We start from the raw sequence: 27288 nt of genomic DNA, 5'->3' as shown, positions 1-27288 counted from the left end.
TATCCCTGGGCAGGAATCTCCTGAGCTGAAGAAAATGCAAGTCAGTACAACTCTCCCTTGGGATTTCTACAGTGTCGAGAATATGACAGAAATAGGACACTTATATTGTACCTTTCATCAGCACAGAAATGGAGGGACAGCCCCAGCGTATCCCTGAGCACTAGCTACCGTAACAGCAAATGGTTTAGACCCTAAGGTCATCAGAACACATTTATAATGACCTGAAATCAGGCTGCCAGCAATGTCTGTCAGTACCCAGTGACCTTAGCTGAGGGCTGAGCATGGCTCAGCTGAACCAGAAAATTTGGTTCCCAATGCCTCTCCAAGAGGGGAGCCGAGCAGCGTGCCGGAGCGGGTGGCTTCGCCTCCGAGCTGGTGCTGTCTCTCAAGCAGAGGCAGCAATGGGCTGCACCTCGCTGGCGGGGACACAAAGGAACTGCCAGGGCATCCCAGCTGAAGGGGACACGTCCTCGCACACAGGAACATAGACTGAATCAGGTACTGAAACAGCCGGCTGAAATGGGCTAAGATCCTGGAAACAGCAGGCAAGGAAGGAGGCAGGCCAGAAGTGGGAATCGGCATGGGAAAGATGATGGGAGCAGCTAGTGAAGTCAGGAAGGGTTTCCTCCTTTTTTAGAGCATGATGCTGAAGGTTGTCCATAAAGTAAATGACAGAGAAAAGCACTAGGGGCACTTACAGTTAATGCAGGATTGTTTCTCAGCTAAACTGCATATGTGTGTGTTTACGCACCCGGCGTTCCTTTTAGTGTGGGTTTCCCAGTGTTATAAAGAGCCAACAGTATTTGTGAAGACCCAGCCGCCTGCAGCAAGGTTACCACTGACCCGGGCTCTCTGCAGCTTCCCCACGCCTGGCATGAGACAACGAACTGGGGGAGTGCAAATTACACCTCTCAGTTATACCTGATAACGTGATTTCCAGCCACACAGTGTGTGGGGCAGGAAGGGGACCTTGTCACCTTGCTTCAAAAAGATGGTGGTGAGGGGTACAGGGCGTTGCTGGCATCAAGGAGAAGGGCACAAATTTGAGAGTCACGAGGAGGGCTCTTGCTTTTGGTAGTGAAATAAGACTCCTACAGAAGAGGCTGGGATGTGGCAAAATCTCCACTGTCGGAGTCGCTGCAAACCTGAGTGAAAAGGCAGCGTCTGCGATGCATCACCTGCAGGAGGAGCAAGGGGAGCTTGAATGGGTACAGCTCTTCTGGCTGCACCCCAGGCACAGGCGCACAGGGACTTTGGGGAGGTCTGAATCAACGCCTAGGTGTGAGCCTCGGCATTTATCCCCATGTTTATTATAAACCAAAGTGAGATCAGGAAGCCAAGACAAAAAACCTCTGAACTTTGGGGAAGGTTAGATACAGATGTAGACACTGTGACTTTGGCATCTCTTGAGCAAGAGCACTTAGACTATTGCAGTGGCTGTAGAGAGAGAGGAAGAAGCACCATGAATCAGCAAGGGACTGAAAAGCACTCTGGAGAAACATATCTGTAGGCATTAGGAGCTGGGATTTTATTAATCTGATGGTATCTATCAGCCTTAAACTTAATGTTGTAGTATATAGACTGAGAGGAGAAGCAGCTTCTGGCAACCTGATGCTATGTGGTACCTCTGTTTAAACAGAGATGTTAGCAAAAAATATCTCCAGCTTTTTGCCAGATATTGATTTTTTTTTTTCCCACACAGCCTCTTCTTCAGTGTGAGGGACAGCTCAGGCTCCAGTGTTGTGCTGGGTTCATGTGCAGACTATCTCCTGTTCTGACCATGTGGGACTCGACTGGATCAGAGCCTGCCTTGCGGCACCCGCAGCCCAGAGGCATGATAGCAATAGCTTGGAGGCACTGGCCTGCCTTGGAGCGGGAGCTTGGAGGACTCCCCTGACCCAGGCAGGGATGGGTGGATAGGCATGGGGCAACAAAGCCATTTGCAAGGAGAGTTAGAGCCATCTGAAGTCAACAGAAGATTTCCTGAGGTTCATAAACCTTCTGCAGGCACCTGATTGATGTGGAAGACTGATTTATGCTACAGCACTGTGGCTGGGGTGGTTTCTCTTAAGTTTTGAATGCTGAGATTTGCCTCAGTGAAATCCAGGAGTGCAAAGCAGAAGAGTCCATGCAGGATTGATGCAAAGGAAATACTTGCCTTCAATCTTTGGCAAATTTTGCACCACTTTTCAGAGCTCCATCCAAGCCACTAAATAAAACCCCAGGCATGCCTGCCTGGGAGATGATGCTTAAGAGAAGCTTCAGTTCTGAGTCCGGGGGATGCAAAGCATCCAAGTGAGTTTGAAATGGTGAATTCTTCATGCAAGCTTTGGCCTGTTGTGTTTGGTCCCTGGAGTAACTGGGAGGAGGAGTACCTTCTCTAGTAGTGAGGGGTGGGCTGGCTCAAAGCTGGTTTAAGTGAAGCGAAAGACTAAGTTGAGGATGGGAGGAGAGCAGGATGGATCAGTCAATGCATTTTAGAAAATGTCACCTCGGAGGCTTCCTTGGTTTCACCTGTCTTTCATTGTCTCCTTCAGAAACACCAAGCGCACCGCGGAGGTGTGGATGGACGAATTCAAGCAGTACTACTACGCGGCTCGTCCCGCAGCCCAAGGGAGGCCTTATGGAAAGTAAGCGTCTTTCTCTGCTGCCTGTGCCATGCCTGTGCCCTGCCTGCTGCAGTGGGTGTTCACGGTGACGTCGCCCTGCTGCGGAAACCTGCCTGCATTGTTTCTGTAGTAACGCTCAATTAAATGCTAATGGTAGGCAGATGCTATAAGCCCAGCAATGAAACATATAAACAGCTAGTTTATATGCTGTGCTAGTTTATCCCAGTGAGTGAACCGAATCGAGCAGGGGGAAGACCCCTTCTGCCTATGTCCTGCCCTTGGCATTAGGTACAAGTACTTCTGGTCCCAGAGCGGAGTTTGACAGGGAGAGTCCAGAGGTCTCGCTGGTAGCTGAGGGGCAGGAAAATCATCAAATTTTGGGCCCGCTAAGGCTTTATTGGAAAGGAGCAAGTGCTTTGTATGCAGGGAGTTTGCCATTCATTCTGTGAACAGTCAGAAATGCCTCCCTGTGAGGAGGACTGTAAGTGTTTGTGTTAATTTCTCATTTTCGTATACTCTTCCTTTCCTTAGAAAGTTTCCTTGGGACCACAGCAGGTTCCAAATCCAAACCCAAATTCCTTGTGGCTACTCTTCAGTCTCCAGGATAAATAAATTGAAGTCCTGGTGACTAACCTATTTCTACTGAATTCGTATCCTCTTCCCATCCGTCAGCATCGAATGAAGTAACAGCTCTGTCCTGCTACATATATGAGGGTGTAGAGAAGATAGCCTATGTGAAGGGAAGGTAGTGGAGGCTTCTTACTGCTCTGTAAATCCCAGCTCATAACAGCTCCACAGGTGGCCCAGGGAGGAGCTGGAGTTTGGATAATGTCACTGTACAGCATGATCCCTCAGCAGAAATTTTGCCCTGGTTAATGAAAGAAAGAAGTATTTCACCATGTGATTAACTTCTGCTGACTTAAAGGTGTGTTTAGGGGCTCTTGGAAATCAAGGCCTTCTGTAGTCCTGTAAACTAAGAGTAACTTATAATAGCATATATTAATTTCCTAGTGCATTAATATATTAAATTAATGCTTATTGCATATAGTAGATAGCATACATTTTTTTACTAATAATTTTTAAATGACTGTACTTTTCCATGAACCTTTTCATCCACCAAACTCCAGGCTCCTTGTCAAAATGGCAGTATGTCATCATGCCATTTTACCAAGTGAGACGTCCAAAGAGACACAGATCGAAACAGTCACCCGAGCTCATGCAGAATTAAGCAGAAAATAGAGCTGCTGATGCTCTTGTGTTTGCTGTCTGTGCATATCTGTTGGGTTTCTCTCAGCCTCCCTTTTTGGTGCGTTGGGTCTCACCTCCATGATTTCCATTGTATCTCTATATTTTCTTCCCACAGCGTCCAGAGCAGAGTGGAGCTGCGGAAGAGGTTGAAATGCCACAGCTTCAAGTGGTACCTGGAAAACGTTTATCCCGAACTTCGGTATGGATGTGCGATCTCCGCCTGTCTCTAGCAGGCCAGCGGGATGCCCCATCCCTCCTGCCCCACAGAGCTTTCCTCTGCACCTCCAGTCCCCACACCTCCCCCTGCCCCAGAGACAGAGGCACCCCCTCCCTTGGGCTTCACAGAAGTGCATAGTGAATTTTGTACTGGCTTTAAACACAGCTTGCTCACAGTGTGACATGGTTCATTTGTGATCCTGCTTTCTCTAAGCAGTCTTATAGACTCCGTGGCTCTTTGCTGCAGGGCTGGTGAGGGACGAAGCACCAGTTATTTCTCTTAGCTCTTGGGGTTTCCTCAGGTATCCTCCTGCCCATGCTGCAGGACAGGTGGTATAGGGAAATAGCCAGTTTTCCTTACAAAAGTATCCCAAGGTGGAAAATCCACCATAGCCTCTGGTGGGTTGCTTCAGTACTTAATGACTCTTGTTTACAAAACAAGCACCTAATTTCTAGTCCTTTCACACTCTTCTGTGATACTCAAGACGTCTCTGTTGTGAAACTATCCACTCTAGGAGTTTATGACCTGTATTCAGGTGGCTCTGCCTTACTCCTAGCCTAATGCTTTGCTTAATGTGTACTTCCACAGTTGTTTTTGCACAGATCCCTTTTAGTCACCAAAATTACTCCAGAAACTATTGCATCCATTCCCCTGATCACTGTCAGGAGCCATCCTCAGAAAGGGTGCAAAAGTTTTGGAGATACCTCTAGGGACCTGCTAGTGCAATGGCTGAGTGCAGAATCACAGTGTGAAAATGATTTATAGCTGTTTTCTTGCTTTTTTGCCATGGGTGGCATTGCACAGCAGCATTCACAGGGAATGCCAGGGCTCTGTGGCGGTTTGTTATAAAGTTCCCCACTCCTGTAGGCTGAAGGCTGACCTTCAGCCTGCTCACAGTTTATTTCTTGCTCCTCTGTTTGCCTTGTGCAGTGTTATTTATTTTTTTCTCTTATAAAGGCCATCCATCCATCTCTGAGTGCTGCTTCTGCAGCGTCCCTGTCCATGTACTGCTCTCAGTGGTTCGGTATTGTAATAGATCTTGCCGCTCTCATTTTCTGAAGGTGAAATGGTGCAACTGCACCCTCCTTACCCCACTGAGCGTCCCTTTGAGTACTCCATGTGCCTGTGGGAGTGGGGATGTTGTTTTCATGCTGTTCCCGCAGGATTCCCGAGGAATCGCTCTATCAGACTGGGATGATCAGGCAAAGGCAGAGCTGCCTGGAGTCACACAAGTCTGAAGCCCAAGAGTTCCCCATCCTGAGCTTAAATCCTTGCATCAGCAGCAAAGGCACAGCAGCAACAGCACAGGTAAGATGTGTTGCCTATCCCCGTGATGCCAGCTGGAGGGAAGGCTCCGCGGCAGGTTCAAGGTGGTTTCCTAAGTTTGCTAAAGCTCTGTTGGAGGATTACCCGTTCTGCCAGCCCCTTTCCTAAGGTAGCATGTAGTTAAACCCTGGTAAGTCCTCCTTACCTCGGTGGAGGCCCTGGGCAGCAGCAGGGACTGGTGCAGGAGCCACAGTACAGGCTAAGATAAGCACCGCTTATCTCTGTGCTAGCCTGCGCTGAGCACTTACTGCTGCTCAGGAACGCCACGCGCCATTCATCTGCAGAGATCAGAAGAAGACAGAGAACTATAATTTCCTCTCATCTTTCAGCCTTATTTCTTTCAAAATGCACTGAATTGCAATGGTATTTATAACTTCATAGTCTGCATTCTCTCAATATTACATTGCCCATTAAACTAGTGAGAATTTAATGAGGATGATCTCGTTTTTTGCAATCTCACTGAGACGAGAAAAAGCCATATGAATCAGTGTTCTCAAAAGCATATTCTATGAAATGTTAGAGCCAAGAGCAGGCACGTGTGCCTTGCAGTGGAGTCGCTGGAGCAAGACCCTGAAGACACAGCTTCAAAACCTGCCTTTGCTTCAGGCTTCCTTTGTGATTTTGGGCATGTCAGGAAGTTCTCTCGCTATTCCCATCTATAAAACAGGGAGGATGACAATCACTCGCTTCTTCGGGGTGCCATGAAATAATTTAATAGGCAACAGTGTGCTTGCTTCCACTTGACTGTACAACCTTAACCCTCATGTTTATACATTCAAACCAGGTAGCTGTGCATATAAAAGGCCCAGCCTGGAAATGCTGCTGAAAATGTCCCTAGTTTGTACGTGCAAATGTAGCATGTCATTATGTGTATCGCTTTTGCATGCAGTTGCATGCCTGCCTTTAGTCAGGAAAATAGTATCTGCTTCACAGTCTGGTAAAATCAACAATGACTACTTGAGTTTTAGTCAGTTCAGAAAATATAGTGAATGTAACTGCAAGTACCGCATAGTTACAGTTCTTATGGTTTAACTGGTTTCCACATTTTAGAATTCTTTTTCTTTCTTCCACTGCTACATGGACTTTTTACACAAACAGCAAGAGAAGCAAGCTGATGAGAGCAGATCATCATGTTTTGCAGGGTCAACTCTGCTGAAGGAAAAAAAAATGTTTTAGTGACAATTGCAACTTTCAATTAATTTGATGTTTTTAAAAAAATCTGGGAAAATCAGAATGGAAAATGCTGCTGCAAGCTAGTGTTTCAAATTGAAATGGCATTGGTCTTTCTGAAATATCAATTTGATGTGATATTTTAAAATGAGAAATGTCATGCCAACAAGTTGGATTGTTTCATTCCCATCAAACACATTTTGTTTTGACATTTCTGTGGAGTAGATTTTTGGAATTTTTCATGCCACAAACTTTTCATCTTCCCATTCTGATTCTGCAGCAGTTTGCAATAGGTCAGCACTTCCCACTGGATGGCAACTCCATTTCTTGTGCACATCTGGGACTAACTCTGCAGGGGAACAGAAAAATACACTACAAACAGATTGCTGAATAGCTACATTCAATACACAGGCAGGAATAGAGAAAAACCTTTTCCTTTTATCTTTCTCTGTCTTTCTAGGATAGTCCTCTGTTACTTGTACCCATGGAGAATATTTCAGATGAAAGCAGGATATTTAAATTTTCATTGTGAATAGAAACTTATATTTTAATTACATAATTGTTACAAGACCACCTGAACTTGTGGATGTCATGAGGGTTATAGTCACCAGGCTGTGTAGGATAGATTATGCAGCAGTCCTGAATGCTACTTCGTTTTGTATTTGGTTTACCAGAATAGAGCAATAATCTTCACTTTTAACATGCTGAAGTCACATCTTGTTTACCCTAAGCTTCATTATTTGAAAGATAGGCTTAGCTAAATCAAAGCTGTGCTTTCCTGGCATTCAGTAAGTACTATGGAAATATTCTGGCCATCCAGATCCTTTATGATCAGCGTTAGCAGCATTAATTTTGTTGCTTGATTGCCCTTCTGTAGCTGTCTCCCTACTAGGCTCCCCAAGCCCTTTACCACCATTACATGCATGAAGTCCTGGGACCAGGTGTGAGAAGATCTGAGCTGTCATACATCACCATGGTTTGAGGAGAGAGGAACAGGAGCTGTCAGATGGCAATCAATTGCTCTATACTTTTATTTTTTTTCTATCTGTAGTGCAGGGGAAGGATGTTGTGAGCCCTCTGGCCACATCCGTAGTTTAGGTAAATTGAGAAGAGTACTCTGACTGCAGTGAAATCAGATTTACGCTCCTACCAGATCTTACAAACTCTCCTTGGTGGTGTCTGGTGTTAGTCCTGAATTACTAAAAGGGGCACTGAGGCACAAGACAACCCCTCATCTTTGTGTAGGAGAGCTCTGTCTTCTCATCCCTGGGATCCACTTGGCCCTTCCCTTTCCAAACGGTCTGGTAGCAGTCAGGGCAGGCTCTGTCCCCTGGGGTGGCTCTCAGAGGGACCTGCTCTTGAGATAGTGAGTGGCAGAGGTCTTTATGCAGTGCTGCCCATCCCCAGGGCACAGCGGGCTCTGCCTGCGCTCGTGCCCACTGGAGCCTTGGTACTCTATGTCTTGTTGTGTCTCATTTGCTAAATGAACTGATTGATTTTGTTTTTCACAAGAGAAATGCATCTGAGGGAAAATAATTGATCATAATTTTGCCCTGGTCTACCTGATGAAGATTTCGGTGATTAGTTTTCTTTTCAAACTAAGTGTCAGTTGATATTAGTACATACATTTTTGGAATAGACATCTGACTCTGGGATTTATTTAATAAACCATTAATCATTAGCAGTTCCATGAAACCTGACATACTTCACATAAGAAAGCAGACGACACTTTGGCCTGGATACTTACGCACGTGTAAGCAGTAGCCGCAAGATGAGTGTAAAATTAGTCATCTCCTAGACAAGTGAGGAAACAGTGGGAAGGTTGCAGCATCCATTTCCTTGGCCTGCACCCCAAAATATCTGGGCTGCACCCCAAAATATCTGGGCCTTGGAGCTGTCTGGCTGCCATTGCATTTGTTTGGCATGTCCTTGACTCTCATTGTGAAGGAAATGCAATGTGATAATCTACCTGAGGTGGCATTGAAGCTTACCCTAGTTGGCTCGAGGACCTCTGTGGGCTGACCAGATCTGCCCTTTCTTTGGAGAACATTTAGCATCTATCCAAACTAACCTGACAGTGTCCCTCCTGAGACATCTCAACCATAAAAATTCTCTTCCGACCTTCCTCCCCTCAAAAGTCTTCGTTCTTCTCCTCCATGGGCACGTCCTGCCCCAGCTGTAGGCCGGCTGGAGCTGTGGGAGCTGGGCTGAGCCAGCAGAGCAGAGGGTCTGGCTGGCAGCAGTGTCACCTCTGCACCCAGGCTGCTGTGGGCACCTTTTGTACTTTGCTTTCCCTCTCCTGAGATGTGTGTAAGTGCTAGTTGCATCCTAGGGCCTTTTGATGAGTGAAGCACTTTGGTATCCTTAGGTGACCCATGCAGTTGCGTGCCTTGGGAAATCCTTCCCTGTGATTTTAAAAAGATAATTGAGGGCTGAGGTTGTTCCCAGCTTCTTCAGAAACATTTTTCTCTAGCTGCTGCCCCGGCTTTAGGGTACAGTGGACCTCTTGCTCAGCAGCAGAGCATGTACAGCTCTGTCACATAATGCTGGGCTCCCATGGGGCTGCTCCTTGCTAGGTTGAGGGGCTCCTTTCTCCTTCTGCCAGCCAGGCTACGCCAAGCCGAAGGTCACATTTTAAAATAATTTCCTCAGTTCACAATGATGCTGAGTAACAGTGACAGGTGCCTGCTCAAATGATGCTAAAGCCTTGAAAAATAGTTGCAAGCCTCAGATGGGGGTTAGTGTTATCCGAGGCTTTGGAGGAAGGGGATTGCTGGTTGTGGTATGCAGCTGGTAGCTCTGCTCTCCTAGTCCACCCTCTTCCTCCTTGCTCCACCACCACTTCCTCTTTGTCTTTGAAAAGGGAGGAAATCTTGATCTCAGTTTCACCTCATATGTCTGTTTTTCCTTGGTGCCGGGGTCAGCTCTAAACCCCGTTGGCATCTCTTCAGGCCAGACTGCAGCCCTGAAGCCATGTTACCTCCTTGAAAGTCTCTCTTAGGAGTACCCTGGGCTGCCCCATCCGCCTCAACCTCTGGGGTGCGAAGGTCTGCTGTTATTGCTGCTGTGCTGGCCACGTGAGTGCTCAGCGTGCCAGGGTTTAGAAAACAAAGTAGTTTCTCATGGGAAAAAAAGCAGGAATTTTCATCCCAGCTGATACAGATAAGGGAAGAGATGGGGTAAGATAAAAATTTGCATGGCCATTTGCCTGTATTTTAACTCAAAGCTTTTCATGGATCCTGTGGTGCTCAAGTGACTTTCCCCCCACCCCACCCCCAGAATGTCTTCATTTTCTGCATCATTTTGTCTGGCTTTCATCTAGGGCTGAAAAGAGACAAGACGTGATTAGAACTGGATAAAACATTTTCAACAGGATTGGCTTCCATAAAAAGCCATTCTGCCAAAATAGAAGAGCCGTGTGAAAATCTGTCAGTTTAGATAAAAACAATAGCAGGACGGCCTGGGAGCAAGAGGGGAGGATCCAATGTCAGCTATCGAACTGACGCATATATCTAGCTCTGAAGGCCTCACTTTTATGATGAACAACAGCTTAGGAGAGATGGTTACCACTACCCTGTCTATCCCATGGCGCTTTGCTGAATGAGAGGATGGTCCTGCCTTGAGAGGATGTGAATATTCGGAAGGCTTGAACAGAGCCTGGCCTGGAAAAAAAGCATGGAGAACCTCTGGGAGGAGCAGTCCTCCATGAGGTGCCTCAGTGAAGTGAGGAGGTTAAGAGGTCAAAGCAAAAAAAAAAAAAAAAAAGTCCCATGGCCTGAGTTAGTTGGGGGATTCAACATATACACGAGTTACAGGATGAGCTTGCTGCTGCTGAGGAGCCTCATGGGTGCAGCTCCAGCCCTGTCCTGAGCTAAAATGACGAACAATTGGTTAAAAACGTAAAGAAGGTTTTCAAAGCAGCTTGTAGCAGCGCGGGCGCCAAGAACAGGTGTTGGAGCTTGCCCCGTAGGGCTTGGTTCTTCACAGATGCAGGACTAATTTGGCACCTGATTTCCCAGGCTGGTGGTTTACACAGCAGCTGACAGCGTGCATGGTTGGGATGTCTGGAACATGTTCACTGTAGGATCAGGTAAACTCTGCTCCATCTGACAAAGAAGAAGTAGTTGCCAGAAGGCCCTTTGGGTGCAGACTACGGCTTTGAAAATGAATGCTTGTTATGTGCTGAAATCCTGGGCAGCTCTCGCTGAGAAGCCTGTGGGCAGGCTGTTCAGAAAGCCAGGTTTGATTTCCATTAGCTGGTGGGGAGTAGTAGGCTAAGAAGCGCGAGGTGTGAGGATCACAGTGTGAAGTCCTTGTGGATCTGGGTCTGCTGTGCAAAAGCGTGTTTTCCCTTCCAGGTGGCTAAGAACCTGAATGAAGTGGGATTTATATTCCCAGGAATTAAATGCCTGTAGCTGTCTGTTTTGAAGTAGGGGAGAGGAGTTAGAGCTGCTGACGGTGACAAATACCAAAGGGGTGGAAGCATGTCCCTGCTCTAATAACTCATGCTAATGCAACCCAAAGCCTCCACCATTCAAAGTCAGGGGGAGCTCCAGGCGTCCCAGCTCTGACGTCCGGGCAGCCATTCTTCACTTCCCCCTCTGGCACTCAGAAAGGGTTGCAATCTCCCAGGAGCAGCTTTTACCCTTCATTTTTCCAGACCCAGCCTAACTGCGATATGTTTGAGCACTGCCTTCCCCTCCATTGCCAACATCCCTGGAGCTCTGACTCCTCCATATCTGAGCTCTCAACTGTTTTGCTTTCTCTCTGCACCTTTTCTTTCACAGCAGCTTTCCCAGTTCCCATAGCCTGCACCCTGTCAAAGCATTTGCCTTGGCTCTTGGGGCCTATTGCGGAAACCCTCTTGCTCCCTGGCCTTGCTCTCTCCAGCGTGGTTATTGCCCTGTGCTAGTGAAGCCAGCCCGCTGTTTGTCCTCTGGTCCTGCTGCCCTGCACTGCCATGGCTCAGCAACCTGCTTTCCATTTGCTCCCACTGCTGCTCGCCTGACTGCTGTCTCACAGCCATTTACACAGCAGGAGTTGATCCTGCTTTGCCCCCTGGCTAGAGGCCCTTAGAAACCCCTTCCAGCCCTAATTTTAGAGTTAATACTCACACAAAGTTATAAGCAAAAAAGTTGTTCCAGAAGTCACTCTCTGGGGTTAAGTAAAAGCAGGGTTTGCGGTTTCCCTTAAGCCAAAGCAGCTCTTGTCTGCTTGTGTACACACACACATAGCAGGGAGCCATCCCTGCCAGGACAGTCTCAGACCCACAGGAGGTGCTCTTGGGTAATGTGAGCACAGGTGAATGATAGAAAACGTTCAACTGGAATAACCATTGGAGTAAACTTCTGTGAAATCCTCCTGGGCTAAGCAGGGTATCTGTACATGCATGATGCTTTGTCTAGCACATTTTGAAATCCTGGTCAAACTATCAGCTGCTTCTTTTTTTCTCCCAAGAAAAACATCCATGGGTGGCAAAGAGGATGATCCCAGAGAGCCTCTGTTGTATGGTAAGCTTTGCACAGGACAGAGTCTCTGCTCCGCCAAAGATTATTTCTTGGGCGGAGGAGCTGATAAAGAGCAGGTGAACATGAAAAGCAGCATGAGACAAGCTCCAAGACAGCCCAGGGGAGCAGGAATAGCAGTGGTCATAGCAAACCAGTACAGCAAACGTTTGGAGTTTGGTCCCACTCCTTTGATATAAAGGGGAGCTTTATCCCTGATTTTTGTCATATTTGGGAACAGAATCCTGGGAATTGCACACATTTGCTATACATCACCTTCTCTCTCCTGCTGCCAGTTGCAAAGCATTTCTGCTGCTCTTCCTCACAAAAAGAGGATTGCACATCGTGTGTAGTATTTCTGCCTCTCTTTTGCCATTTTTCCATCCCCGTGTTCCCCAACCACAGCCCAGTTCTGGCTATGAAATCCTTTGCCTTGTGAGCCATTTTCTTCCAGCAGCTTTTGTAAACGTTTTCTTTGGTACGTGCAGTCCCCCAATGACAGCTGCAGTTTTGGGGAGGCTTGAAACATCCTAGTGACCCATCCTGATGCCTCTTGAAGTCAATGAGGTTTGTGCTTGGTTTCAGAGGGGGCAGGATCCAAGCCAAAGTGTTTGCTTTCCAGGTAGAAGAATACCAAGAATCAACCCTGATCTCTCACCTCCTTTCTTTGTCTTCCTCTTTGCAGGAATGGACATATACATACAACCACCAAGTCCGCCAGCAGCAGCTGTGCTTGTCTGTGTACACTCTCTTCCCCGGTTCCCAGGTGCTGCTGTCACCTTGCAAAGAAGGTGACAACAAGCAGGTGAGCCCTTTCATTGATCCCCCGTTTTCTTTGAAGTTGCCTTTCTTTCAGCATAGTATTACTGCACATCAAATCGCCTGTGTGCTCTGACTTCATTTGGGAAGCACAGTCTATCTGGGAGTACAGACTCTGGCCTGTTCAACCCTTTGCCTCTTAAATGAGTGTGTTGATGAGGATGTCTATTAGTGCGGGTGGTGATCTGGATACTTATCTGCAGAAGTCAAACCAAAACTGGCAATTTAGTTCACACGGGCTGCCAGTCAGCCAGCAGATGTTAACGTTTCTCTGCAGTTAATCATCGAGCTGGCATTTGAACCAGTGACCTGGGGAAAAAGCTGTTAGTAATATATTATCTTCCTGAAGCCAGGCACAGGCTGAGCTTAAATGAGTGTGCTTCTGATGGGAGAAATGCTCAGCGTGTGCTCTACTTGGAGTGGGTTTGGGGACCCCGTACTTCCCAGCATCAGGCCACAAAGGCTTAGTGATGACTGTCCTCTTGATGCTGGAACAGTATAGTAAAAGCATAACGAGGAGGAAGCTTGTTCACCCCTGTTTCTCCTCTTGTGTGTGTCTCTCCTCAGCGATGGGGTAAAGTTGGGTCACACATTGAACACATAGCTTCACGCTTCTGTTTGGACACTGAGACGACTGGGGACACAAATGAAAGCACCAAAGAGCTTGTCATCAACCCTTGTGAGAGCACAGCCATGAGTCAGCGCTGGGACATGGTGATGTCTTGACCTGCTGGAGGACTTACACAGCGGGGATGGGCACTGAGATGTTGCTACATGCAGCCGAGATGCACCAGATAGAGCGCAAATGCAAAACCATTGGGGGTCCTTGTGTACTACGGGACAGGAGAAGAATCATTGAAATAAAAATAAGGATGTGGCACTCCAGGTTGAACAACGGATGTTGTCTGCAAGACATGCAGCCGGTATTGGCCTGTTGGCGGTCATACATTCAATGAGAAAGGTTGGCAAAAAAACAAACTTGAAATGTTTTAGAGGGATACCGGGGGTCCTGTGATGGGCCCTACAGAAGTTCAGTGTGCACAGTATTGATTAATCTCTCTGGAAACACACGCAGAAGAGCCTTGTAGACCAAAAGGAGACTTGGACTCAGCAAAACAAGCATCTCAATAGCTTTTGGGGGGTGAGGCAGGTGCGCAAGGAGGGATGTGCCAAGGGATGCTAAGAAACATCGCCTGGGATCCAGTGGAAAACACTGAATTATCTTTGCACTTTTCATTGCTGTGGATGAGTTTGTCTTCTGCAGACAGCATGGGTGGAGCCCTGTTGCACGTTCGAATTCGTATCTGATCCACGTACATGTTGTGTATACAGAGGCAGGGCAGTCATTTATGGCTGTGGCCAGGATCAAACCAGCAAGTAATGGGGGAATCCTGCTCTGTACTAACCGCACATGGGGGTTGTTGAATCTCCAAAGCCCAAGCAAACAGAGGATTCAGTGTGTGAGATTAAAGGATATAAACTGCTGTGAAGCTGGGAGGAAAAGCAGTAACATGATTATTTCTCCTTTCTGAAGGCCATGGGTGAGCCTTGGTCACTGAAAACTCCCCTATAATCTCATTATGTGTCTCTCACTGCTTCAGATCTGGAATAAGTCAAATTTTCACTTTTCTTCCATAAAAGTAATATTTTTGGTAATTGAAGGTAATTGTGTCATATTTCTGTTTCCCAATTTCCCAACTACAGAAGAGGGGACTCCTATGAAGTGCTGCTACCAAAGGAACAGAGGAGGTAATTGATACTAGAGACTGCTCTGAGAAAGAAAAAGGGATATTACCTGGTTTTGCTTCCCAGGTATCTTTAGCCCAAGATGTGAAGTACTGAAGGAAAGGTTTGGGATTCCCCCAGTCAAACCTGTGAGCAGGGAAACCTGGGTCACAAAGTACCTCTCTCCCAAAGTCATTTAGCATAGGCAGACTTGGCAGAAATGATTTGTTCAGCTTTTGGAGATAAGTCATTACCCAGAGGTCATGTCAGGTGCTATCACTATGTGGGAGTGAGGTGACTGCCAAAGGAGACTAGGACAGAAGACCTCAGAAGGGGTCTTAGGAATAGAAGACTGGAAGCTCCTTCCAAGCCTGTCTTTCAGAGCAGCTCCCACTACAGCAACAGGTAACAGGCAGTGAATCACCAAGAGCTGTGCACACAGCTCTTGTGTAGTAACAACTCTCCAAGAGAACTTTCACAGGACTGTCAATGTGACTTGAAAAAAGATGCAGTTTGTGTCTCTAAAAATGCTAGGGTTTAATGAAAATCCCTATCCTTTGTTTCCTGTGCTGCAAACTACAGGTAAAATAGCATGAGCTTTGAGCCTTCAAGTGCTCTCAGCATCCCTTCTTGAATAAATTTCTGGTTTTCAGGATTTTACTGCCTCAGTTTCTCCTCCCTCAGTGCTGGGAGAAAGCCGTATGTGTAAATCTCCCTCAGCTTTAGAGGCAGAACCAGTATAAGTCTTTATGTACAAAAGGTCACAGGGTGTAAGTGCTTTCCGTGTGCTGCAGTGATTACTAACCTCATCAGGCTCCCTTGGTGCAAACTTCAAGGGCTTCTCTGAGGAAAGGGCTGGGAGATGACATTGTTTCCATGTTACTACTTTGCATAGGAAACAAAGGGAAGCACTTAAAATGGAATGGACCCATTTCACAAAGAAGGGTAGTGACCTTGGACTCCTTCTATTTAATTGAACCGGGAAATATCACACCTACTTTTCACATCCGTGATGACAGGCAAGTGGTAGTAATTCCCTGTCTAGTGCTTACAAGGGAAAGCAGCTCCCAAGAGCTTGAAGCTTAAAGTGTTCACACCTGTACTGTGCCTACAGCCTGGGGCTGCCCAGCTGCTGGCACTTCGATTCTGAAAATTCAAAGAGACAAACAACTTGGCATCAGTTTTGAAGTCCAGCACCTGGCAGGTACACTCTGAGCAGGACCTCAGACCTATCTAGCTTTATTATTTTCCACCAAAGCTGAAAGTATCCGTTCTGCTGACAGCCAAAGCTCTCTAAATAGGTAATGCTCTTCTTTGCCTTAGCAGAAAGAGCTACCTCACTACACGTGTGTGTGCTTGAGCACACAGACCCATGGGACCTGCAGGGATGTATTTCAGGAAGAAGTTGTTTGACCAGCTTTTCAGCTCTCTTGCCTTTTGTGAAACCCAAATGCTATACCAAACCCCTCCTATTCCAACACAGGCGCTAAGGTGATCACTGTGAACTTCTTTGGGGGCGGTGAAAGGCAGGCAGTGGGGAAGGTGACATCAGGCATGGTGTCCCCTACCAGAGAGTAGCATCGTTCAGCTAAGTCTCTTGCAGGCCCAAAAGCCACCAAGTACCTAACAGACCTGGGGAGCAGCAGCCACTCGGCAAACTGGTGATTGTGTCTCACGCATCCATCAGCTGTAACCCTTAGACTACAGCTTATTTCATGGTCCGAGAAATAAGATTAGCCATATGGATCAGCACTGTTTCTGGAGAAGCCCGAGGGTATCAGCCTGACTCCTGGGAAGTTTTGTATAAGCAGACAATGGACTGGCAGTCTCCAGAGTTAGCCCCAATACGGCATTTAGCAAATCTTCTGCTTGGTGTCCCTGTGAAGAGACCTTCCATCGTGTCAGGGGAAAGGTTAACTGCTGCTGAAATCCAGCTCATACCTTTAGGTTTATTTCACTCATTAAAATACACTGGAGACAGATGAACCTTTTTTGCTTTGTATTTGTTACTTGCCTAGACATTTATTATCATGCTGTGAACAGAGATATACGTGACATTGATAGGTGTATCTAGATGGACTCCTATGCCTATACCTCTTAAGCCCTAATGTCATTCGGTAGTAATGCTTTTTGGTAACATTTTGCACTGACTTGAAAGAACAGATGATGAAGTAGAAAATATGGTTCTAATCCTGGCTGTTGAGCTTTGTGACAGCCTTTATGATCTCCAGGTAAGTCACTTCTTGTGCCTTGGGAAAATTAGATTCAGAGCAGGAAACTCAGGGCTAGAACTACTACTGCCTTTTAAAGAGCCAACAAAAGCTATGCAAAAAAACCCACAAAAAGCATCTTAGCCTTCCCCTTCCCTCTGAAAGGAGATCCGTGTTCCAGTGAGAACAAATCTATCTGGTTTTAGTTGGGTTGGGGAAGTGTTACAGTCCCTACCTTGCTGCTTATGTGATTTCCAGGTATTTTGTGCTCATCCTCTCTGTACCACCACAGTACCATAAGGTGATAACCCAAAGCATCAGTGCTTGGAACCTCAGCTTAAGACATGCTGATGTAGTAATTTAGTTCAAAGATCTTTGATTATCCAGTGATGCAATAGGAAAATGGGGCTGGTGGATGAAGACTGGAGGACTGTGGTTCAAGACAAGCACCAGCCCTGAGTGCTAATCCCTTCTGCTTCTAGGAGCGACTTGGGATAGCTTACTTCATTTTCCTGCCTCAGTTTCCCAAACTTTTAGTGAAGACTGAATGTTTTGAACAGAGAGAAAGCCAAGTATTAGTTTTTGTTGCATGCTATACCAGCAGTACTGGATTGGCAATGGACTGGCAGTCTCTGGAGTTAGCTCCATGGGCCCTTATCTGCCTGTACAGGGTCTGGTTTGGATGGAGTGAGTTTTCCTCACAGCAGCCTGTATGGTGCTGTGTTTTAGACTGGTGACCAAAACAGTGTTGATAACACACAACAATGTTTTAGTTATTGCTGTGCTTGCACAGTGTCAAGGCCTTCTCCATCTCTCACTCTGCTGCCCCAGTGAGTAGGCTAGGGTTGGGCAAGAGTTTGGGAGGGAACGCAGCTGGGACAGCTGACCCAAACTGACCAAAGAGATATCACATGCCATGTAATGTCACACGCAGCAATAAAACGAGGGGGGAGTTTTTCCACAGTAGGTGTTGCTCGGAGACTGGCTGGGCATCAGTCTGCATGTGGTGAGTGACTGCCTTTGCATCACTTGATTGTTTTTTTTCCCTTTCCTTTTCCTTCACTTACTAAACTGCCTTTATCTTGACCCACAAGTTTTTCTCACTTTTGCCCTCTGATTCTTTCCCTCACCCCGTTTGGCGGGGAGTGAGTGAGTAACTGGGTAGGGGCTTAGCTGCCAGCCAGGGTCAACCCACCACATTGCCCTAAGCAAACCAGGGTCTGTACTGTAACAGGCTGGTATTCTTCATGGCTTGGACTCTGATCACAACTGTGCAATAGGATCTGCACTGCTCAAATTTCAGATCTTAAACTTTAGTGAAAAGCTATGGGCTAGAATTGTTTGTCGAAGTGGTAAAGGAATCGAAATCAAACAGATTACACACAAGCAGCAGAAGAAACTGTAGCTCATTAATGTTCTGGCCAAGTTAATTTTGAATGATCCGTCCAGCTCCAGTTTTAATATTATGTGGCTACTTTAGATGGCTGAAGAGTTTAAGGAAGCCTGGTATGGGTGTCCAGCTTATGTTCAGACTTAAGGGCTGAAATCCAGTGGAATTATTCTAGATTTATGGATGTTTTCCATATGTCCACTGTTCTGTTACTCACTGGAAGTGCCTTCAGAACCCTGTAAGAATAAAAACCTGTTACAAGCTACTACCTCTCCAACTGAGTCTAATTACGTTTCAAGTTGAGCCGCATTTTAGCTTAAAGCTGACAAAAAGCAACATATAAATTTGCAGGTAAGAATGCTGCTTTTGTGGTATAGGGGGCTGTTTTGTTTTCTGTGGTATTACTTGGACACTAAGGAAATCCAAGCTGGTTGTGTGTGATGTACAAAAGAAAACATGACTGAGTTTCATGGTTGGGTTTTGCATAAGTGCTCGTCTAGTAATTATGATTGACTGTCCATCACAATGAGTGATGTCTGTCATTTTCCTGTGATTTATGTGAAAGAAGTGTCCAGACAAGACATTGCTACTGCACAGGGTTAAATTCAGTTGTAAAACCAACCAAGCAACCAAGCAAGGAGGAAAAAAAGGAAAAGGAGCATTGAAAGCTTGTATGTAACCTGATACATGTAATAAAAGAAAGATATTGCAAAATCAGGACTGTTCCCAGGCTGAAAGGTTTTGGAGTCTGCAAGTCAGTAGGAATGTGTTTAGGGTTATTTTTAAGAGAAGAGTGGAAAAAAGAGATCTTAAGTGTGAACAAATTTACTGATTGTAAACATACTTTTTCCTGCAGTCTCTGTGACCCAAGCTTTCTTACCTTGGGCTGTGAGCTGATTGCAGACCGAAGTGTCCTGGCTAGCCTGTTCCCACCACTCAAACTGAGAGAAGTGGGAAGAAGGAAACTCCCATCTAAAGGTCAAGTTGATGTAAGTCTTCCTAGTTTTAAAATTTCTTAGTTTTACCCTGTGTGAGGGAGAGTGTTGCTTTCTCTGTAGGGTAGTGGCTGTCCCTGCTGCAGCAGGGAGTCCTTTGCCAGGACGCTTAGAGCGCACGAGGCACCTTAATGCTGTGGCAGGACCCTCTGCAAAGTGGCAGCGTGACCTCCTGGCCATGGGCTGGAGTGGCTGTGCTTTGTCCGAGTGAGCTGCAAATTCAGCCCCAGTGACTCAGAGCTACGCCATGGGGTCAGGTTTGTAACACAGCACCAGAGCAAAGTCCCCCCAATCCTTGGTTTTCTTACTGAAAAGAGCATGCGACTCTGCAGTGCTCCTGTGGTCCTTCAGAGCAGCGTGCTTGTATCAGGTATTAAACATGCACTACATGGTCCCAACTAACTCTGACCATGGAGACACATAATGATCCACGTGTCTGTCTGTCTGTCTCTGCAGCAGACAAATACATTGCCATGCCTCCTGCTCTCAGCTTTGGAGAAGTTGCCTGAGCCTATTTTAATGGAGGTCGGCATCCTGGTACTGTAATGCTGTTCTTGCATTTGAAAAGTTTTTAGACAAATCAGTGTTAGAAGCACTTTGAGCAGTTTTCATGAATTCTGATCCTGCTGACAATCCTGGATCACCCCATGGACATCCAGCCTATTTTCTCTAGCAGAGATTATTGTTTTCTCTAAACGCAGAGTGAGACCCAAAGTCTACGTGCAGTCACAACCTGATCCACTAACATTAGCTCTGACCCTCTTGGGCTAAGCCAACACAATTTAGATAGCTATTGCAAGTTGTACTGGACTGCAAGTTTTAGCTGCCCGGGCCACTGACAACAAGGACACGCACAGCAATGATCGTTTCATGAGAAGCAAAAGAGCATGCAGTGTTGGGAGAGAGTGCTCCTAATCCTCATCTTGAGGTTGCTTTCACCTCCGTACTAATCCTTGGGGCGTTGATCTGGGGAGTATTGTGCATAAGCTAAGGTGAAAGGCAGTTTTCCTGGACGTTTGGCAGTGGTGGGAAGCACTGGCAGGTAGTCTGACTGAGAGAAGAGCTGACAGGGGGCAAGGTGGGTGGGTTCATGAGATGCACTATAAGTTGTGGAGGTGTGAGGCTGCTGCTGCTGCAGCAGGTCAGGTGAGACTGGGGAGTAACCAAGGGCATTACAAATCATCTGAGCATGAAAATGCCTGCTCCCAGGGGTGCAGAGAGCCTGGGCGGATCTCAGGTGAGCACCTTGCACTTTAAGGGTTTTTTATTTTGACTGATAACTGATCCAGTGGCTTGAAATGGCTGCCCCAGGATGCTGTAGGGGTTAAAAGAAATTTGCTTATCTAGTCACAACATATTTTCGCTTCTGTTAGTGAAACTGTTGTTAGAGTGGCAATCGATTATTCAGTGCCTTGGAAGTGAAACCTTGATTTGGGCACGGCACATACGTTGATAATGTGCATTACTTGTTCTGTCTCTGCAGCTTTGCATTGCCAAACACTTAGTATGTTTGCAATGGATCCTTAGCTTGAAAGATCACAGCCATTGCATCTTGAAATTGATTTTCTTCTGCGGAGAGATGTTTGAAGCAAAAACCAATTTGGTTTGTATAAACTACATTAGATATAAGAAGATATTCCTCAGAGTGCACGAGATCACCTTTGAAGCCATTTTCACCCTACCATGAATAACAAGCTGCACAATAAAAGGAATTTCTTACAGCTGATCTGATCTCTACCCATCCGTGAGTTGGCTCTGAAATGAGATAAACCTATCTACACTAATTCAGGACAGGTGTATCATGTTTCTCAATCATATTACAGAGACTCATGAGGCCTGGTGGTGTAACCCAGAGCATATTACCAGGGCAAGTGAGGCAACTCTATCTGCTTTGAGGGACTTGCCTTGCAAATAAGATGCCAGGCTGCTCCCGATGCCTTCAGGAGGCAGCAAGCTGGTCTGTGAGGTTCTACCTGGGCTGCCAGGCGGTAAGCGGTGGCTCTGGAGGGTCACGCATGCAGCTTGCTTTTCTCTCTGGATAGATTCAGTGTCTTGTATCTTTCTTCTCCCCTCCTCTGACCAATTCGGTCCTTCCAGTCTGGTCCTCAGCTGGTGCCTGTCTGTTCAGGTACTCTGGCAGCCAATCTACAGAAAACAGCAAAACAGAGGGTATGCTTTAAAGGGAAAAGCAGTGAGAAAAAAAAAAAATCCACAACAAACCCACCACCTTTCCCTCCCTCCTTCCTCCCCATCTCTCTTGGTCTTTTGTAATAGGTTTTCCTGATGTGTGCTAACATCTAATTTTTAGGATATTGTCATGGTTTAACCCCAGCCAGCAACTAAGCATCACGCAGCCACTCCCCCCTCCCTGCTCCCAGTGGGTTGGGGAGGAGAATCGGGGGAAAAAAGTAAAACTCATGGGTTGAGATAAGAGCAGTTTAATAACTAAAGTAAAATAAAATTTAATACTAACAATAATAATAATAAAAATATTATAATAATTGTAATGAAAAGGAATATAACAAAAAAAGATAAATAAAACCCAAGAAAAGACAAGCGATGCACAATGCAATTGCTCACCGACTGATGCCCAAGCAGCGATCCACCCCTCCCAACCAACTCCCCCCAGTTTATATACTAAGCATGACGTTCTATGGTATGGAATACCCCTTTGGCTAATTCGGGTCAGCTGTCCCAGCTATGTTCCCTCCCAGCTTCTTGTATACCTTCTTGCTGGCAGAGCATGGGAAACTGAAAAATCCTTAACTTAGGATAAGCGCTACTTAGCAACAACTAAAACATCAGTGTGTTATCAACATCATTCTCACACTAAATCCAAAACACACTGTACCAGTTACTAAGAAGAAAATTAACTCTATCCCAGCCGAAACTAGGATAGATATCTAAGAGGTATCAGGATTTGGGACATTACTTTGGTACTGGAGATATAGATGCATTTGCATTGCAACTCCTGTCTGGAGTCATCCCCTCTCTTCCCTCCGCACAGCGCTGCCAGCTCCAGTTGTGCCAAGACTGTGTGTGTTTTGTGGGTCCTGCATTGCTGTTTTCCTTTGGCAGGAGTGCCAGGTTGGCTCATGAACACTGAGAAGTTATCCCCGAACAGGAGCAGGTGGACTCCTAACAATAGATGCCAACTCAGGTTGTCCCTGAGACAACAGGGAAAAAGACCCTGGCTGACCAGGCCTAGGGCAGACACTGGTCATTCTGCAGGGGACAGGGTGACATTCACAGCTGAGCTTGTTGCCTTTGGTGGCAGAAAGTAAACCACCTGTTGGTTTGCCTGTATGCAGCTGTGGAAATGAAAGGTCCGTGGTCATGTATCGCGATAATTAATGGTAGTTGTCAAAAGGTGCCTGAGAGCGTAAGCAGCCAGAAGGTAAAGGAAAAATTCATGGTGCCTCAACTGGATTTTGTAAGAAGTAACTGGATTGGGGGAAGAAAAAGAACATGTCCTTAACCTGACTTCAACTTTTTGTGGCAAATAATAATAGTAGCAGCTGTGGGTGGGTGGATGGGTGCAAAGGGACTACACGCTACCCGGTCTGTGATTTAAAAGGTCAGCCCTGAGCTGTTTTAATGTGAGGCAATGGGGAGTTAAAAGCTCTGCTTTCTAAATCGTGTGTCCTGTGTGCTCAAGTGTGCAGGGCTGTGCTGGGGCCTGGGGAGTCCTATCTCCCCAGGCTTACCGTGATAGCTTGTGGAGGTTCACTGGTGGTGAGCTGTGCATGCCCTGGGTATGCTATACCTTCCTGGTATGACACGCCTGCTGCTGGGGGGACCAATGCCAACCTCACCGGAGCCAGTGGGAGCCCGTTTACCTTTGGTGAGACCCCGATGGAGCAAGAAGCCAGGTCTGTTCAGGCAGTTGCAAGTTGTTCCTTGGAGGCTGCTCTTTCTAGGGCACTTGGCTGTCTGATGCATCCTGCAGCCTACTTGTTGGTGTATTATCAGCTAATTTAAAATGGCTCAAACAAGCCCTTATCAGCACGTGAGACCAAAGGGTATTAGTGGGCATGATGATGAGGAAGGCTTTTATGAGCCACTTCATAAAGCCAAAACCTCAGCAGTTATTGAGGCCATAATTAGATTTGAGGATAATATGATTTTTTTCCCCCCTTTTTCCCCTCTTTCTTTCTTTTCTGGTAGCAAATCAAGAAAAAAATTGGAGCATTTAGTTCACTCTTGTGGAGTCAGAGTGTGGCTGCAGGCTCTTCACTCAGTAACACAAAGGGATTACAACTTGATACCAAGTAGCCTGGGAGAAGTGTGAGCATGAAAGTATAGTGATCTTTTAGCTGTAGACCATGTGGATCCCTTATGTACGTGCCTTGGAAAGGCCTCCCAAGCCTTAGGAGCCATTAATAATGAAATCAACCAGTAACAAGATCTGCAACGCAAAGAGAAAACTAGCCGGTATTTTGTTATGGGGAGAAAATGAGCAAACCAGCAGGGGACATGCTGATCGTGTCTGATTCATGTTGTCTCTATAATCCCAGCTAAAGTTTTAACAGCCCAGGAAGATGAATTACCCACTCTAACCAACATTCGGATCAGCATGGGGTTTATTAGAAGCAGGCTATCATTTAACAATGTCAGGAGTGTATTTATTATTAAGCAGTAGACTCCACAGTCTAAATGGAAAACCATTACTCCTTCTTAGACACCAAACAAGGTATGTTCATAAAGCCAAATGGCCAATATATTGTATGCTTGCATGCACACAAATACTAGGTCCGCTTTACTGGACCTCAGGGCTTTCTATGTTTAGCTAGAGACAAATAAACCAAAAGGTTTTAAGCTACTGGAGGACAAAGCTCTACACCATATGCTAATTTTGACTCTCAAAACTCCCTAGTGACTTCACCCCAGTGACTTGCTAAGAAACCAGAGAGAGGATTCTGGGTTCAGCACAGAGGGGTTGGTTAAAAGTGGTTGCATGTGGGCCATGGTACAAAAAACACGCAAGAAAACTCTGCGCTAGCAACTAGACTGCTTTCTAATATGCACTGTGTATTTTCAGCCTAGAGATTGCTCTGAGTCCTTCCCTTTTCCTTGAGACCTCTGTCCTTGTCCATAGGAAGACCAATCAGTAAAATGTATGGTAATACACAGCAGACATTTTGGTTTTATTTTTCGCTACATTAAGGTACCCAATATGGAAGCATAAATAATATCGTTCCAGTAAACTACCACTTAATGTAGTAATATTTCAAGCTGGATTTGTGGGCTTGGATTTCAGCTTGGGGCTGGCCATGTTTTCAGTCCAGCTTTGCAAATCCAAAGCATTTCTGTAGGACCAACAAACATACAATGGTCTCGATCTGTAGCATAGCCAAACAACTCTAAGCATTTCGCAGTTCTGCTGTTGCTGCACAATCAAATGGCAATCACAGCAATAGTCTTTTGGTCTAAATGTGGGAAAGAGTTACTGGGCACAGCCATCTTACTGATGTGACTGTCTACGTTTGTGGGCTGCCACAACTGGCTTTGAACATCACAAAAAAAAAAATCTTTTCTTTGCAATTTATGAGGCCTTCTCAGCCATTTTTTTTTACGTCTTCCTAACAGCCCTGATGGGAGATAGATACCTTGAAATATGACAAGGTGGATTTTCAAAATTTAGAAGCCAAACTGCAGAATGAACTGAGAGCTGGGACAGGGATGGAGCAAACAAAACAGACTACTTTTAACTTTCTAACTAGCCCTTTTTTACCAGCTATCTGGGAATACCTGATTTCTGAAGTTTAAGCAATATTATACAAATTTCTTAAAGTTTCGTAATGTCACTTTCAATTAATTTCTTTCATTTCTCAAATTAGGGATTTGTAAATATACTAGACTGGAAATGCAGGATGTGGGTTATGCAGAGTTAATGCTGGTCTTAAACATGCTCTTCACTAAAGGTTGCTTTGCAAAAAGTAAAATGAACCAGTTGACTTTTCTGGTCCTGTTTCTTGTCATGCATTTGGAAGGGGACATACCAAATGTCTGTTTAAGTGTATTGGCAACTGAAGCCAGTCTTTGCATCTGGCTATGTGGGGCATAATATCTGCTGTTGGTCTGGGGCATGGATCTGATGGGTCTTGCTATAGCAAGACTTTTTCAGTTTTCCTTACCTTCGGTGCTCAATTTGTCCAATCAAATTTAAAGTCCTTTTGTGTTTCATTGCCATTCCCATCAGCTGCTTCTACTGCTGAACATAGTCTGTCGCTGTTCCCTGAATTCCCCGTAACCGTTATCCATGATCAAGTCGTAAAAGCAGATTTGATATCATCTCAATGGGAATGATTTTCATCTAGGTGTGATGAATACCTCTTGCACTCCAATAGCTTGGATTTGAGCCATGCATAATTTTTGCATTAATTATATCATTACTGTTTAATTGCTGCAATTAGCAGCATCGCTTTCTCTAAGCCATCACTGTCATCATATGGCCTCCACATTATAGCAGGCTCTCACTTCTGCAGGCTCCCACCTGTTGGGGCAACCTATGCTGATTCTCATGTATGGGATGTCCACGTAGAAAATAAATACACAATCCCCAAATGACAAGTCCCATTGTTTGCTGCAATGTAACTGTAAGCAGGAGGATTTTCTTCTGAAGATATCAAAGATCTGTGTTCCATTGACCAAAAGAAAGAGAGTACCTCAGCTGCTACCTCTTCTTTGTGAAGGCACCTAAAACCCTGCAAGGTGAGTGCAAAATGGCGCCTCTCTGAAATGGTCATTTTTCATGTCCTCTTTGTGTAGCTTCAGATGGCTACACAAAGTACAGGGAAGCTGGAATCAGGTCTCAACTTGAATTTTAAGGAGCTTCATAAACTCAATTTGTATGTCACCATGACAGTAAGTGCCACCTGGAAGTGATACACATGTCATTTAGGCTAGGAAATGAAGACCAGGCTGGGAGTGTGTATCAGGAGGCAGACTGATGCTTAGTTAAGAGTATGACCACACTCTTCAAAAGCACTATAGCTGGTCACATAATGCAGAAGGGGGTTCAGTTCACAGCTATTAGGATGATGCTTCTGGAAGACCTGAGTGCTTCCTACTGTCTGGTGAAAATGTTAAATGGTGGACTAGTGACAGGAGTGTCATCTGATGAGTAGCTAATAACACTTCTGGTGTCACCTGTGAGTGCTTTTGGAATCTACCCTCATCTAACCCACTGCTGCATCTGCAGCGGGGAGGCTCTGTGCAGAGCCAGTTATGGGTTTGTAAGACCTGGGGGAACCCTGTCATGATGAACTGAATGGAAGCATCTCATAGGCAGGCACAAGATCCTCTGCTTTCATCTTACAGCAGGGCTGGGCGAAGCCCAAACTCTTACAGCTGCAGGCTACGTCTTCACTGTTTCTGACGTTTTGAGCTAAAATTTTCAACATTACCTCTTGTCAGTCTTCTGCACTAAATTAAAATCCATTTTAGATAATGTCAGAAGGATGCCAGTACAACAGGTTGTTAATCCTACAGCTATAACTTCTGGAGAAAGCTACTGGGACTAGAGTACACTCATGATATTAGCAAAGTACCAAAGTCCATGATTCCATTCTGTAGAGGAAAGGGCTTGTTTCTCTGAAGTAATTGCTCTTCCAGTAATCTGACCAGCCCTCAAGAGATTTTACAAATTAAAACTACACTCTGTTATTCAGTATTATTTGTACTGTGGTTCTTGGGCTCAAGAGGCTTCTGACTGACTGAATCTCCAGTCTCCCACTCAGCATTAAGCTAACAGCACCATCAGCCATCACTACTTTACCGCACAATATCCATCAAGCAACAAACCCTAGTATTTATTTAGCAGCAGGAGATCATTATCCAGGAGAAGCGTTCTTCGTGCCTTTAGACATTCTGCCTTAAATAAGGGTCAGCCATCCTGCCAACTGCATAAAACTCACTTTACCCTGAGTATGAACACTTATTTTGCGTAAAACAGAAAGAATTGCAACTTCCTGAACTGCTTTTAATTCTCAGTGATTTTTTTATTTATTTATTTCTTTTTTTTTTGGTGTGTGCGATGAGAAGGCTGTGTGTGTGCTTCTGGAGACTTTTTT

At 45.7% G+C, this 27288-nt stretch overlaps 1 protein-coding gene across 1 annotated transcript in view; it reads left to right on the top strand.

The window, feature by feature from the left end:
• GALNT14 (polypeptide N-acetylgalactosaminyltransferase 14) overlaps positions 1-14503 on the top strand; it is a 100610-nt gene extending 86107 nt beyond the window's left edge. Inside the window, exons 12-16 of the mRNA XM_050894216.1 lie at positions 2538-2630; positions 3973-4056; positions 5238-5382; positions 12760-12879; positions 13461-14503. Coding sequence (XP_050750173.1) covers positions 2538-2630; positions 3973-4056; positions 5238-5382; positions 12760-12879; positions 13461-13619 — 601 coding nt within the window. The 3' untranslated portion in view covers positions 13620-14503. The remainder of the gene's footprint in view (positions 1-2537; positions 2631-3972; positions 4057-5237; positions 5383-12759; positions 12880-13460) is intronic.
• The last annotated feature ends 12785 nt before the right edge of the window (positions 14504-27288 follow it).

This window comes from Gymnogyps californianus, chromosome 3 (assembly GCF_018139145.2).
Source record: "Gymnogyps californianus isolate 813 chromosome 3, ASM1813914v2, whole genome shotgun sequence".
Classification (NCBI taxonomy): domain Eukaryota; kingdom Metazoa; phylum Chordata; class Aves; order Accipitriformes; family Cathartidae; genus Gymnogyps; species Gymnogyps californianus.
This window is presented reverse-complemented; position numbering and strand designations above follow the sequence as displayed.